The sequence below is a fragment of the Chelonia mydas genome, chromosome 13 (genome assembly GCF_015237465.2).
Source record: "Chelonia mydas isolate rCheMyd1 chromosome 13, rCheMyd1.pri.v2, whole genome shotgun sequence".
Taxonomy (NCBI): domain Eukaryota; kingdom Metazoa; phylum Chordata; order Testudines; family Cheloniidae; genus Chelonia; species Chelonia mydas.
In genome coordinates, this window is record NC_051253.2 from 11,181,114 (window position 1) to 11,195,989 (window position 14,876).

The window sequence follows — 14,876 nt, forward strand, 5'->3', positions numbered from 1 at the left end:
TTAATCATATAACTCTATCCTGGCAAAAACGCATGGACAAAATATTTTCTTTCATTGTTCTACTCTACTAGTCAATTTCATACGCAGGTTTCAATTCAGATAGCTTTGTCTTTACGGCACCAGGCAAACCTGCTCTCCTAAGTTCATATTTTCTTATTGTGGCTTGATTTCTTATTGTTGTACACTTTTGTTTTGAAAAACACTTTGTATTTAATGTACTCAGTAATACTTTGCACTTACAGAGCGAGAGGCTACATTTAGGAAATTTAGCATATAATAGTACAAGTTTATATTAGGGTTAAGTGATCATAAAAATATATCAGCTAAAGATTAATTGCAGCTTTGTCCTACATCCTGTATAAGTAAACAATCCTTGAAAGTAGAAACCTGCAACTTCATTACTGTTTTCATAATATTTATTACATTTATTACATAAAATTGGTCTGGATTATACATTTCTTTGTATGGTTTATAATCTAGGTTTCTTTTCCAAATACAATGCTTGAAAGGTGAATTTCCACAGCAAAAATACTTTGCCTTGCAAAGCTGGCCAATTTTTTGTTGTTGTTTTTTAACTTGGTAATATTAGTTTTATAGCTGATTAAATGAAATGCATATTTTCAATGGTTTGCATGTGTTATTGAAAATTTACTTGAAATGGAGGATTGAGGTCAATATACATTTTAAAGTTTAGTGGTCCATTTCCCAACTCTTTCATAAGACCAGGATCCCTTTGATTTCAGTGCAAGCTGTTATAAGAAGTGCAGGATTATACTGTGTGTTTATAGACAGAGGGGTACGTGGGAATAGTTATATCTCCTCCCCTGAAAAAAACCCTTCATTAAAATCAAGCATGCTTCAAGCGCATTTCTCATCTATATAATCACCACACAAAAATCTTAAAAATCCCTGGCAAAGGAAAAGTCCAAACTACCCCAACTCTAGATTCACAACCACATACTCATCCATATTCCCTTCCTACATACCACCACAACATAGTCCCTGCCAATACAAACCTATACCTATCCTCAGTTCATACATCTGATTACTTATGATTAAATCTTTATCCTAAGAGTGACTGCTGTAAGTGTGGTAAGGATAATCTTTTTCATACATTATAAATACATTAATCTGCACTATGACAACAGGCCACAACAGAGCCTTAATTACGGAATGGTACTGATTCATGTGATAATTCAAGTGATCATCACTTTGATTGTAGAGCATGTTTTATCACTTTCCAGAACTCTTCATAGTTACCATCGATACTTATATGGCTTCCATTAGCAAGCTATCTGAGCAACAAACAGTCTTTAATGTATTTATCCTCACAATACCCCTGTTAGGTAGGGCAGTGTTGTTATGCCCATTTTACAGATGAGGAATTAAAGCAGAGACTGAGTGAGTTGCTCCAGGTTACACAGGAAGTCTGTGGCAGAGTAAGGAACTTCTGAGTCCAAGGCTAGTGTCCTAGCCACTTTTCCCCCCGTGTTTGTCTCTTTACACTGTAAGCACTTTAGGAATGGGAGTGTATCTTGCTATATGTCCGCAGATATCCGCACCTAGGATATTATGGGTCCATTAAAATAGTAATAAAGAAGAAAAATGAATCTGAGAATGATTAACTGAAGAGATAACAAGGGGCAAAAAATAAAATCAAAGAAGCAAGAGGCAGAGCAAAATAACAGAATACATAATCATGGCTCTTGTACCAAAGAGTGGGGTAGTCTTATGGTTAGAAGTTAGAGGGAATGAGCGATATCTTTGAAGTAAAATATCTAAATTCCTCTACTGATCCAGTGTTAATGACACATACATTCATAGGCTTCGTTTTTATTCCAGTTTATGTCTCAGTTAAAGTCACATTTGATTATTTCACAGCAATATCGTTCAGATACAACGGGTTGTCTCTGGCCTATCTCATCTTTCTACTGCTTATTCCACTATTCCCAAAGCCTACAGCTGTCACAATGAAAGGTAGGTGACCGCCTTCAAGTTCTAGATTATCAATATTGTGTTAAAACAAATTAAATTAATTGAATAAGTAGATTCCACCTTGTAGAATTCTATAGAGGCACATTGTGCTAAGTTCTTATTTACTTCCTTTATTTGATGTTTAAAGAGCATAGCTGCAGTTGTATATCTTTCTATTTATTAGTCCTGGTGGATGGCCCCACTCATGGGCCTTGGGCTGGTGGATGTTTGGCCTTTCTGTGGGTGGAATTGTTTTTGTTCACAGTGCAGTTGGGAAGGGCAGGGAGCTGTTGCCCCATGCATTGTATCCATCTGATTTAGTCAGTTAGTTCTTAGGGCAGGGACCTTGGCTCGTCATGTTTTGTAGGATTCTTGGTGCGCTATCGTAACAAAGCCAGCATTTTATTTTTCAGGAGGCACACAGCAGTTGATTAGAGCGATAAATTACACCAGCTTCACTTTCCTTATGATCCAAGTGGCGTTTCAGATTGCATTCTACTATCTGCCACCTAATGGTAAATTTCATTTCCACTGCAATAATTTATCCTATGGTAAAGAGCCCAAGGAATTCCTCTATGGGAGCAGAATGCCATCATTAGAGATGGGCCTGGATCCAATTACCCCTGAGCTATAAAGGATTTTGATTGATCTCAACTTCTCCTCTGATTGCATTTCTACTCTGGGCTGAAACAAACCCTGGGTCCAAATGTTGCAGTTCAGATACAGATCTCATTGCTCCTAAAGCTGCCCTTAATGCATTTAAACGTGCTTCAATCCCACTGAAATCCCACAATTGCTAGTCCCCTTCGGAAATCTTGACCCACATGCTTTACACGTGCAGACGAAGCATTTTGCTTGTGCAAATAATGCAAGCATGTTCTTTGGAAGTCTTTTGAAACTCCTTAAAAGTAAAATAGATTATATTCCTGTCACCCCAGTTTTGTTGCCGTATAAAGTGATCCATATCAATGAATCTTGTTTTGGGGTGTTATACTGCACTCACTGAAGACAATAGCAAAAGCCCTCCCTATTTTACTGTTCTGCATGTTATGCAGTATTTCCACCATCTATAGATTTACTTTCCAGAAGGATGCAGGCAGGAAAGCGAGACGCAAGCCTATTGATGAGAATGAATGTTTGGGTTGGAAAACATTAGGGCAGTGGTTCCCAAGCTTGTTCTGCCACTTGTGCAGGGAAAGCCCCTGGTGCGCCAGGCCGGTTTGTTTACCTGCCGCATCCTCAGGTTTGGCCGATCACGGCTCCCAGTGGCCACGGTTCGCTGCTCCGGGCCAATGGGAGCTGCTGGAAGCAGCGCGGGCCGAGGGACGTACTGGCCGCCGCTTCCAGCAGCCCCCATTGACCTGGAGCAGTGAACTGCAGCCACAGGGAGCCGTGATTGGCCAAACCTGCGGATGCGGCAGGTAAACAAACTGGCCCGGCCCACCAGGGGCTTTCCCTGAACAAGCAGCAGAACAAGTTTGGGAATCACTGCATTAGGGAATCAGTTTATAAACAGGTCTCTTTGTTCTTTTCCATTAGGCTATGGTTGGGAGGATGTGCTTGGTCATTTTGGAATTCTAAGGTAGGATATCAGTTGCATGTCTCTTCTTTTAAGATGTAGACACTGAAAATTGAATGCTTAATCATAATATCACAGATTTGTTTACGTCCGTAAGAAAGCACCAAATTATACATGAGAACCCTAGTATTGCAGGGAATTACAATCCTTCTGCAGGCTATGTGAGCACATTCTGAAGGGGAGAATTAGTTCTTTAGGGTAGGGACCATCTCCTTATCACGTGTTTGTACAGTGCCTAGCACGCAGAGGGCCTGACTCTGACTGGGGCCTTTAGGTCCTATTGTATTATACTTAAAAATAAGAGCAATATTATTTTAGTGGTTGATTTAGCAAGTATGGTCAATTAAATATACACTTAGATGTTGCAGATGGGATTGTCTGTTAATATTGGAGATCTCTCTTTTTTTGCTGATCTGAATGAGCTGTAAAAACCTTTCTATCCTATTGGTGTGGGGAAAAAAATCCATTGAATTTTCTTTACTGAGGTCTCCACTTTGCCAGGCTTGACGGTTTGCTCTGAAAAAAATACACTACAAATTCTAACGCCATTTGAACCAGAGATGCAGACTAAATGAACTTGAAACATACACCACTGGAGCTGGTAATTTTGACCAAGTGTTCTATGGCTGACTTTTATAACAAAAAACAATTAAAAAAATGTAAATACAGAGTATCAACAACTCTTTTCTTAATGTTGCAAACGTTATAAGCTGTGTTTATAATAAAACCCTTAGTTTGCTCATGTTCTGCTAATAAAAGATCAAGAGATTTGAAGATTATATTTCTTCATTTCAGCAGATGTTCAATGCCAATTGTGGAAAAAAAAAAGACATCTTAAAAAATTCTGCTCAGTATCTAAGTGTAATATTACCTGCTATTTAATAATGTGGTATTGTACTCTGCTGTGGAATACTGAAACTACAATAAAGCAAATTGCAATAGGATAACCAAGCGCACTTCATTCTTAGGTCCTTTTTTTAATGCACAGATGCATTTCTGGGATTAGTTTTCAGATTAATTATTACAGGAACATTTGGAAAAATTAGACTGTCATTTCTGAGCACTAGCCTCATGTTTCACTCGTGTGCTTTCCACTCTTCAGGCTCAGCAAAGTTGATGCTGGAAATGTCATCCGCCTGCTGGTTCCTGACATTGGAATGTTTTTCACTGGCTTCATGGTTATAAGGCTTTGTAAAAAACAGGTGAAACCTCTTATTCCCAAAATGCGGCTTCATTCTGAAGACCAGGAGCAGGATGAGGAGGAGCAGGATGAGGAGGAGGAGGAGGTGGTGGTATGTTCAGCTTCCTCTTACATGAATTAAGAGACTTCAACGGGCTAAATCACTGGACATTGGGGCAAAATGAATTGGGCTGTGTGTGTGGGAGCCACATGGGCACTGGATTACATTCACTTACAGAAACAAAACCCGATGACTGCTCCTTAGTGGGCCCGCTATGCAGGGAACTAAAGAAACAATTCCACTCCCTAAGCCAGTGGAGTGAGTCCTGCCTTATGTACACAGACATGAGAGTTGCTTTCTCCCTATTCATGACTGTCTGTCTAGCCTGATGAGATCACAGGAACAAGCGCTCACACCTCAGACTGTATGGTTTCAGTGAAGTATTTAGGGACTCAAATGTGCCATGGCCATTATGTTTTTCAGTAACCTTTTGTGCCTAATGCTGCACTGCAGCATATCCATGCTGTAAACCATAGTCCTGGAATCTGTCTGGCAACACTTGGTTTTCATGCTTGGATCTTGCTTAGACATTCTTGTTTCCACAGGACTATGAAACGGAAGAAAGAGACAGTGATGAGGAAGAGACCAACTGTTTATCTGAAGAGGATTTGGGAAAAGAGGCAGGTGACCGAAAACCAGGTTTCATTCAGAAAGTCACTACGTTCCTAGCAGGCTTGAAAATCATATTTGAAGCCATCCTGACAAGTGCTGGAAAGGTGGTAGCAACTCTTCTATTAGGCTTAACAGGTAAGAATGTTAAAGCGGGAGGTTAAAAGGAAGTAAGAGTCTTCATCCCGTAAACAAAGCATGAAAAACAAGACAAGCAGCTAAAAGCAATCCTTTTCATCTCCATTGCTTGTTATTTGCTGTTGCCCAGTTATTTTTTTGTTTGATCTATGCATTGTTGTGTTGTTGTCAACCTTTATTGTCATAGGTTATTGTTGCAAAATTGCAATCACTTATAGGGCAGAATTTCCTTTTCAGAGCTGCAGGGAGACCTTTACACAGCTATTCATTGGGGGTTGGAGAGGGGAATTTGTCTGCAATGGGCAAGTCCCTTGGCCCACTGAAAACTGTGAGGGTCTCATTTTCTTTTCTAGTTAGTTAAGATGGTTGAAGGTATAACCTGAGACTGTGTTCTGCTTGCTTAATATTTATTCGTATGGAAATTAATAAATGGCACTTTCACAGTGGCTTCTCTTACTAGTTGGGGTCACTGTCCATCAATTGAGGAGCCACTTTGGCCTGATCTGTGTATCCTGTTTGCTGTGGAACAGAAGCCCTTTCATGGCCTGTTTTTCCCCCCTAGGTATAATTTTGCCTTCTGTGACTTCTGCAGTCTACTTTTTCACCTTTCTCGGCTTGTGCTCCTGGTGGGCTTGTCATCGTCCCATTACTGTGGTCACCTTCAGCAGTTTGTGTGTGATGATGGCTATATTCAGTGCAGGTCACCTTGCTGCCCTTTACCTGTACCAGTTGCCATATTTTCAGGACCTGGTTCCTCCTGATGACATTTATGCCAGGTAAAGATGTCAGCTTCCATACAGAAAAGGATAGGGTTAATACTTTAAAATAAACTGCTCTAAAGGCAGAATTGAAATATATACGAAAGATCCTAAGTTGACCCACTGAGGCAGTATAAAAACAAGTAATATCAACATTTCCCAAGGAGAGAGATCTGTAGGGAACATTTTTTCTTTTAAGCTTTTAGGACTTCCGTTACTTTGCTGTTGCCTAGTACCTTTTATCGCAGGAGTTCATAGCAATTTATAAACATTAACTAAGCCACAAGTCTTCTGTGTTTTATCATCATCAACTCCATTTTATAAATGGAGGAGTTGAGGCTAAATAACTTCCCCAAAGTCACACAGGAAGACTGTTGCAGGAGAATAGAATGTAATCCAGAAAAATCCTGGCCCAACTGAAGTCAATGGGAGTTTTGCTGTTGACCTCAGTGGGCCAGGAGGTCACTTGAGGACTCATGCCCAGTCGCCTTCTCTAACCACTAGGGTGCATCAGGAATTTGTCATTGTCTCTTTAATAATTACTCTGAGTTGCAAATAAAGGCAGTTTGACAGAACAATAAAAATGAGGATGATCAGTGAGATCTTATTTTTAGTAGTAAAGTATGTAGTATTATTTGACACTATTCTTAAAAATTCTAAATAATAAAACAGCGATAGTAAAAATTATAGAACACAACCGGTGCTAGCACTGTCTCCAACTTTTGTTTCTCCAGGCTCCTGGGGATGGTGGCGCTTATCAAGACAAACAGCACAGAAATCTGGAAGCTGCAGATTCATTCTGGATTAAGCTGGCCTGTGTTTTTAAATCCTCTTTTGCTGTTTGTATTGTATTATTCACTGGTCATGTTGCTACAGCAGTGGGCTCTGAGTCCTAAGGTAATACATGGGTCAAAGTGCAGAATGGACAGGACAGATCACAAATGGCACCATAATTAAATACAGCCACATTCAAGAGAGAAATCAAGAAAAAAATCTGTCTTTCCATATGATTTCTCCATTCCCCCCCTGGAATTTATGAGGGAGGCCTGGCAAGAAGTTCTTTAAATATTCATCCCTCTTGTCCTGTGCACTGCACAAATGTGAAAATAGGCCATATCTGCTGTTCCAGTTCCCACCTGGATCATGTCCATGGAATATAATAAGGATGATGGCCAGTAACAGTGCAGTAACAATTGCATTGGATGGTATGTAGCTGTGTCCAGAGGTGGTGTGACATCTGTGTGTTATATTTCCTTTAATACAGGAATGTGAAGAGGGCATCCAGTCACCACCAGAAGAGCAGAGTAAGTTGGATGTGGACACCATGCTCTGGATGGCAAAGAATGAGAAGAAAAAGGTAATGGCTATCTTAAGAAGGTTTCTGCAACTGTTACAGGGGATATTAATGGTTCAGAATAGGCCCATCATTTAGGTTTTGTACGAAGGGCCAACATTTTCACCAGTGAATGCCTAAAGGTAGGCCCTTAAATCCATAATTAGACACCTCAGTAAGTGGCTGGATTGCCGAGACTGCTGAGCATCCAAGAACTCCCATAGACACCACATTGGGTGCAGTCACTTCGCTTCACTGTTTTCTTGGTGCACTCTGGAAACCAGCTGTGACATTTACAGGGCTAGCTGCACACTCCTTCAGGTGTCAGGCCTTGTGCCTTTTCCTGCCCCAGCGTGGACTATTGCAATTCTTCCACTCTTAGGCTGGGCCCTGGGATACAGTACCCTATGTATCAACTGGTCTTACATAGTTACATGAAATCTTACTGAATTTGGGCCCCTGCAGTTCTTCCCTTTGGGAGTCTGACTAGTGGTGAACACTGTGCTCAGACAGCCTTCTGAAAACTACATATTGTTTATTCTAACAGCAGGAACAAGGGATTTTACCCAACCAAACAGTCCACATTCATCTCTTACTTAAAAATGTATCATCTCCCAATATGGTAATCTATGCAGGTGTAACTTCTTCAGATACCTCACTGTGCCTCCATCTTAGTCTGGTTCTCCCAAACCGCCTCCCACTTTTGACCTCCTATGTTTGCGGGACTTTTCCTGTCCTGGCTTTTTCTCTTAAAAACTCTCAAGTGTTTGCTGCGAAGTGGCTTATCTTGAGCCATTCTTTCCCTTCTTGCTTGTTTACCCACTGCCAGTCTCCTGTTAGTCCCCAGTATAGTCATACAATAAACATCCCAATAGCCAGGTCAACAGACAGTATTCATCAATTACAGAGTAGCTCCAAATCTGTCACACCAGCATCCTAGACTAATGCATGGCACAGTGTCTGTAGAAAAGCAAGGCAGGAGAGACACTATTCTATTTCCTTTTCTAGGTGGCATATTTTTCAAATGGAAGCTGGCAGGACACGCCCCTTTTACAGTGTGAACATGGCAGGAGCCTCACAGCCAGTGCGGACACCAGTGAAGGACACAGCGCTCCTCTCTCAGGTACTGTACATCTCAAAGTGATGTTTGAATCATTGCATGAAAAAGCATGACACACAAACCATGAAGTGTAGTAGGCATCTATCACCTTGGAAAGCAGGCAGCACCAAGAAGACTAGGAAAGAAAGAATTTGATTTCATTCTGCATTTGTCATACTCACAGCATCTCCCAGTACATTTTTCTGATTGAGGTTATACAGGTAGACCAGGCTCCTCCTTCTACAGCTGGCTCTGTCACTGCCATCTTGGAAAACAAGCTAATTTTTGAATGAGGTGTGGAATGCAGCATCCTCGGTGGGTGAGGCCAAGGAGTCTTGTGCATTAGATGATACCTGCAGCAAGGCAAAAGCTGCAGGTAAATGAGTTTGCATTACGGGGCATTATATTTGCACATGTAAAGCAAGAATTTATCTCCATGCATTTAATATTGATTATTTCGGAGGTATATTTTCTACACAGTATCTGTGGAGGTATGGTCAACTCCTTCCAGAGTTCAGGGGAGTTGCACGCATACCTCCTTAAGTGCAGTCACAAAACACACACCCCTAAGACAAGACTTCTAAAGGATACAGAATACCATCAATTCTCAAAATAAGGGCTCAGCTGTGTACTAGAGACCCTTCAATCACCTTATCTATACACTTTACATTTCTTACAGAGGATAGCACCTGCCCTGAAAATGCAGACGCTGATGGGGATGGGACTAGCAGTATGGCAGTACTGGGGCAGTTCATTATGAATCAAAGTTATGTCAGTGCACTGATTGCCATGATGGTAAGATATGGAGTTGATGGAACTCTTTTTTGTACCTTCGTGTCATTTTCTGTTTTCCATTTGCCTTCCTAAATAGCTTGTTATAGCGTGGAATATATTCATTGGTGCGGGGAGGAAAACATTGTAGAGCGTCTCAAAACCTTGTAGAAATGGATTCACTGCTTTCTTCTAGGGCAAGGCTTCGTATTCTGCACTACTTTCATGAAGCCCAACAAAATTCTGCATATATTGTGCATGTGGAATGTGTTGTAGAATCAGGAATGGTGAATAGATCAGCACTGCCCATTGCAGAGTAAAATGTTAGTAAGGAGTAATACAGCAATGACTGGATTCTGATCTGCTATATAGTAAATCCACAGCAAATTCACTTTCAGAGCAAGCTCTGAGAATATTCTCCCCTTGCCATTGCAATGAAGATCACGAATAGAAAATGCATATCTGGTCATAAGAAATCCTGTCTACTCTGATTTTGTAATGGGCAGTGCACTTTGGGCTAAATTTTCAGCTAATCTCAAACTGGCCTATTGTTTTGTGTCCACCTTTGCACAGATGAGCGCATGTACCTGTGTTACACGCAGAGAACCTGCTCCTGGGTTTAAATCAGGCTGCTGGTTGTCCAGTTGCATGATAGCGGGACATGAAATAGAAATATGTTCACTTTTGTGGCCACAGGTGCATGTGCCAAAGTGGAGTGCAAAATTAAAGACTAAAGCTGGTAATACGCCTCTTGCTTTTCAGCTGTCCCTGATTTTGTCTTCATTAAGATTTAAACAGCAGCATTCTTTCACTTAGATGTATCTGTTTGCAGGTTTGGAGCATCACCCACAACAGCTGGCTGACTTTTGTTCTGCTGATTTGGTCTTGTATCATTTGGATGGTTCGTGACCGGCGTCGTTATGCCATGCGTAGCTCTCCTTTCCTTGCCATCTATGGGAATATCCTGGTGATCCTCAATTTCTTTGTAGGGTTCAATATTTCACAAGAAGAACTGTTTCCTGAAATTCCAACCTCCGTGCTCATTGACTTTGATTTAAAACCATATTCTTTCCCATGTGTGCATCTTGGTGTTAAGGTACAGACTTGGTGTTTTCTCATTTAATTGCAACGCTAGTAATGCAGACACAGGAAAGAACCAAGAAAATACATATTTATAAGTTGCGCCTCCATTTTGGGAGAAAAAAATTGAGCTCGTGATCAGGGACCAAATGAGAAAGACTCACAGACTCGATAGAGATAGTCACAAGAGATTTACACAGTGTGGTCATCATGTACTTATCAAACCCAATTCATTTCTTTGAAAGAATGGTAGTGAAAGCAGAAAGGGCCTGATGAAGTTGGCTTAATTTGCTTGGACTTTTATGAGGCTTTGATTCAGCACAGTGTGCCTGGTTACCAAGAGATGGGTCTGAGCCACAAAATTTGGAACCAGATATATATCTGAAGTTGCTGAAAGGTTCAGGGTGTTCAGATTTGGGTTTCGGTCTCAGTGCATTATACAGATTGAGGCCAGCTGCAAAATTCAGATCTGGGTCCAAACTCTCCCAGAGTTCAGGGGTTTGATCCAGGCTCATCTCTAGCCTGTGGAGATTGGTTAATACTCAGTTGGTTAAAAATGGACTTTGTAAGAGAGGCCAAGAAGTGGAGGCAAGAAGTGGTGGCAAATAGTTAAGATCAAGTATGTGTAAGAGAAAATGAAGGTGAACCAGAATCCCTATGAATTAATAAATCCTCACAGGGAGGTTTTATTTTCTCTTTATATACTTCACCTCAGGACTTGTGTAGTTTTTATACCAGAGTTGGGGAGGAAGAACATTTGGGATGGTGTCACAGAAGCCACATTTTGCCTTATGCCTAAGCCAAACTCATTAAGTTGGCAACAAATAAAGCAACAATGTTATCACTAAAAAAGTTGGTTTGCAAATGATTGTTCTCAGTTTGTCCTGCAGTGGTGCCTGGGATCAACCCCACTGTGCTAGGTGCTATACAAACACATAATAAAAGATAGGTGCGACCCCTAAGACCTTGCAACCTAGACTCTGCTCCTTAGTTATAATTTAAACATATGTAAAATCTAAGCACTAGACCAGCTTTTTCTTTTTCTCACTGTGCTACTAATTTTTCCACTTCATTGGGACAGAGAATTAGGAATCTATATTCCTAGGGAGAGGAGTTATTTGCATTTCTATGTGGGTTCTTTCCATTAAAAAGTAAGGCAAAAATGTGGTTTCATTGCAGATCTTTTATGCATTCATGTTCTGGCTATTGCTAAGGCAGCATATGATCAAAAGACATATGGAGGAGAAGGAAGAAACTCTCACAGAAGTGACAGTGGATGCGAATGGTAAGAAAATGTAACACTATATCATCGGACCACCCTGATACTCCATCTGACTGTTGTGATTCTAGCTCCCCATCACCGTTGTTCCTATGAGTCACCATTGCGGGGGGGGGATAGCTCAGTGGTTTGAGCATTGGCCTGCTAAACCCAGGGTTATGAGTTCAATCCTTGAGGAGGCCATTTAGGGATCTAGGGCAAAAATTGGGGATTGGTCCTGCTTTGAGCAGGGGGTTGGACTAGATGACCTCCTGAGGTCTCTTCCAACCCTGATAGTCTATGATTCCATATAGAAGATGCCAAATCTCTTGATGTATTAGGTCATTTAACAAGCCCAGGAAGCCATTGCAATATTATTACTATATTAGCAATACATTATATTGCTATATTATTTATTTGTCTTACTTTAGCATCTTTGCTTACTTTAGCCCCAGTCCTGGGCCAGAACCCCACTGTGTGAGGTGCTGTACAAACACAGAACAAAAAAGTTGGTCCCTGCCCCAAAAATCTAAGTATATGACACAGTTGCAATCTAAGTCTGTGACATAGTTTAACGTGGGACATTAAACACATTAGGATCGATATTTGCTAGCCTAGGAATGTAGAATGTTAATAAAGGTATTAGAATGTTACAGTAACCAAGCACATCCTAGTGTCACACCTGACAGATTTGCATTGCTCTTTTTACAGAAAGGGAAATCCCGCACAATCCTCTGCTGGAAATATTTGGCTCTCTGATTAAAGGAATGCTGGTTAAATACTGGATCTATTTCTGCGCTGCCATGTTTTTCATTGTCAGTTTCAATGGCAAAGTAGTGGTCTACAAAATTCTGTACATTATGCTCTTTCTGTTCTGTGTAGCTTTATATCAGGTAAGCAAACTGGAATTTAAAGTTCTCACACTCTCCACTTTGTTTCCTGCAGGGCAGATCCACAGCTGGTGTAAATTGTCATAGCTCAATTGACTTCAATGCAGCTATGACAATTTGCACCAGCTATGGATTTGCCCTTTTGTATCCTGCTTTGCCTACAGTATGATTATCTTGATATAGCTACTGGCCTATATTTTGTCCTTAGTCTATGAAGCTTCTCATTTGCTATGGCTACCATTCAATTTGAATTGAAATGACTGTCTCAAATAGAATAGATATCCAAGCTGCTCATTTTGTTGGGAAACCTTTGAGACACACACACACTTTGTCAAATGTTCCAGACTCATCAATAGGAGTTCTCAGTTTAGCATTTTGGATAGGAGAGGGGATTTGACCTAGATGCTGTCAGCGGGCTGTCTTCAGTTTACTTAAACTGAGGTTCATCTAACCTGAAATGCATTTGGTTTCAGGTTCACTATGAGTGGTGGAGACGAATTCTGAAGTATTTTTGGCTCACTGTTGTCTCTTATTCAATGGTGGTCCTCATTGTTGTGTACGCCTACCAATTCAAAACCATTTCTGGGTTCTTGCTCCTGACTTTGGGACTGTCAGAGGAGGGGTAAGGACTCAAATTATATTTTAAAGAAATGAAACAAAATTATCCTCCTGGAAATCCTATTTCACTCATTTTATCTAGGAATCTATATTATTTATATGTATTATGGTAGCACTTTGAGGCATCAACCCTAGATTAGGGCCTACTGTGCTAGATAGTATACAAACATATCAAGCAACAGTCCCTACCCCAAAGACCTTACAGTCTAATAGACAACACAGAGATTATAGACCAGACTGTGATATGCTCACTCACCCTGAATAGTGCCCTATACCACAAATAGTGCTATTGACATTAATGAAACTTTGCCAGTGAGGATCTGCCTCAGAATCTGCTCACCTGCATTAAGCATGACGATGACCATGATGGGGAATAAATGAACATTTATTGGCCCATCCAAAAATTATTCACCCCAGGTAAGATGAGAGGAGGAATTTTTCAAGGCTGAAGGAATCATTTTCACAGTGTAGACTGGTTATTCAGGTACCCTTACTCCAAATGCCCCCGACTCCATAAGGATAGCTACTGATTTCAGTGGAACTCAAAGTAAGTGTGAGTCACACAGCATGAGTAAAGATATCAGTATCTGGCTCTTGGATCACCCGACACACTATGTGTCCCCCACCCCAACAGTTACATGAAGCCACTAAAATCCATTGCTAATAGTAGCTGGTTCTTATCTCTCCATCATCAGGTATAGCTGCTGCCTTAGATTCCCTTCAGGATCAGTACCCGATGGGTGTGGACATTTTAGCCCTTTAGCCAAACTTACAAGGCCACCCCTTGCAGGATATCCAAAGTCCCAAGTAAACAACTGGGCAGCCTGACCACAAGAATTCACTATACACACTGCCTCCTCATTGGGTTTCTTCACCCAAGCATTTCCACCCTAGAGGCTGATGTAAAAAACCCATAAACAAAGAAAAGAAGGCCCAAAATACACAGTCCCTGGGTGGATCCTTGGCTACTTGATCACAGGCTCCCTCTGCTGAAGTGGGGAATGTGGGGCTTCCTTCCTTCCCCTCCCCCCTCCTCAGCAGGAAGACACAACTCTGGTCACTTCACCCAGGAGAAGAAAACTCTAGGCAAAGCCCTAAAAAACTCCTTTGCCAAAGGTTTTCATCTTTACCCAGCCCCAAGACCTTTCTCAGATACCTTTGCTCAGTTCCTAGGTCTGTCCTGGAGAAATCCACCAGCAGCTACCACTCTTCTCAAAACCTCTCTGGGATGAGGGACAAAAGGGTTTATAAACCAGGTCCTCTTTTCCAGCATGCCCTGCAGACCAGTAGACCTGTTTTTAAAGAGCTCATACACACTGTTACACTGATCACCATTCAATCATAATTCCCACCCCATCACTCCTTTATAGCGCAATTAAATTACAACCTCCCTTATCACATCCTGTGAGCCCAGCCCATCCCCAACAGCCTGATTCCAAAGCCTATGGAAAGACTCCCTTTGACTTCAGCAAGCTTTGGATCAGTGCCTAAAAGCCTGTTAAGGTTAGTAAGTATGTGCCTGGAATGT

General features: G+C 41.2%; 1 protein-coding gene across 1 annotated transcript in view; it reads left to right on the forward strand.

The window, feature by feature from the left end:
- Positions 1-1,751: 1,751 nt before the first annotated feature.
- The window catches only part of LOC102933947 (piezo-type mechanosensitive ion channel component 2), a 63,096-nt gene continuing 49,971 nt past the window's right edge, over positions 1,752-14,876 (forward strand). The window contains exons 1-11 of the mRNA XM_043527328.1: positions 1,752-1,977; positions 3,514-3,556; positions 4,656-4,845; positions 5,340-5,541; positions 6,104-6,317; positions 7,034-7,196; positions 7,564-7,656; positions 10,335-10,598; positions 11,762-11,867; positions 12,552-12,733; positions 13,204-13,352. Coding sequence (XP_043383263.1) covers positions 1,752-1,977; positions 3,514-3,556; positions 4,656-4,845; positions 5,340-5,541; positions 6,104-6,317; positions 7,034-7,196; positions 7,564-7,656; positions 10,335-10,598; positions 11,762-11,867; positions 12,552-12,733; positions 13,204-13,352 — 1,832 coding nt within the window. The remainder of the gene's footprint in view (positions 1,978-3,513; positions 3,557-4,655; positions 4,846-5,339; positions 5,542-6,103; positions 6,318-7,033; positions 7,197-7,563; positions 7,657-10,334; positions 10,599-11,761; positions 11,868-12,551; positions 12,734-13,203; positions 13,353-14,876) is intronic.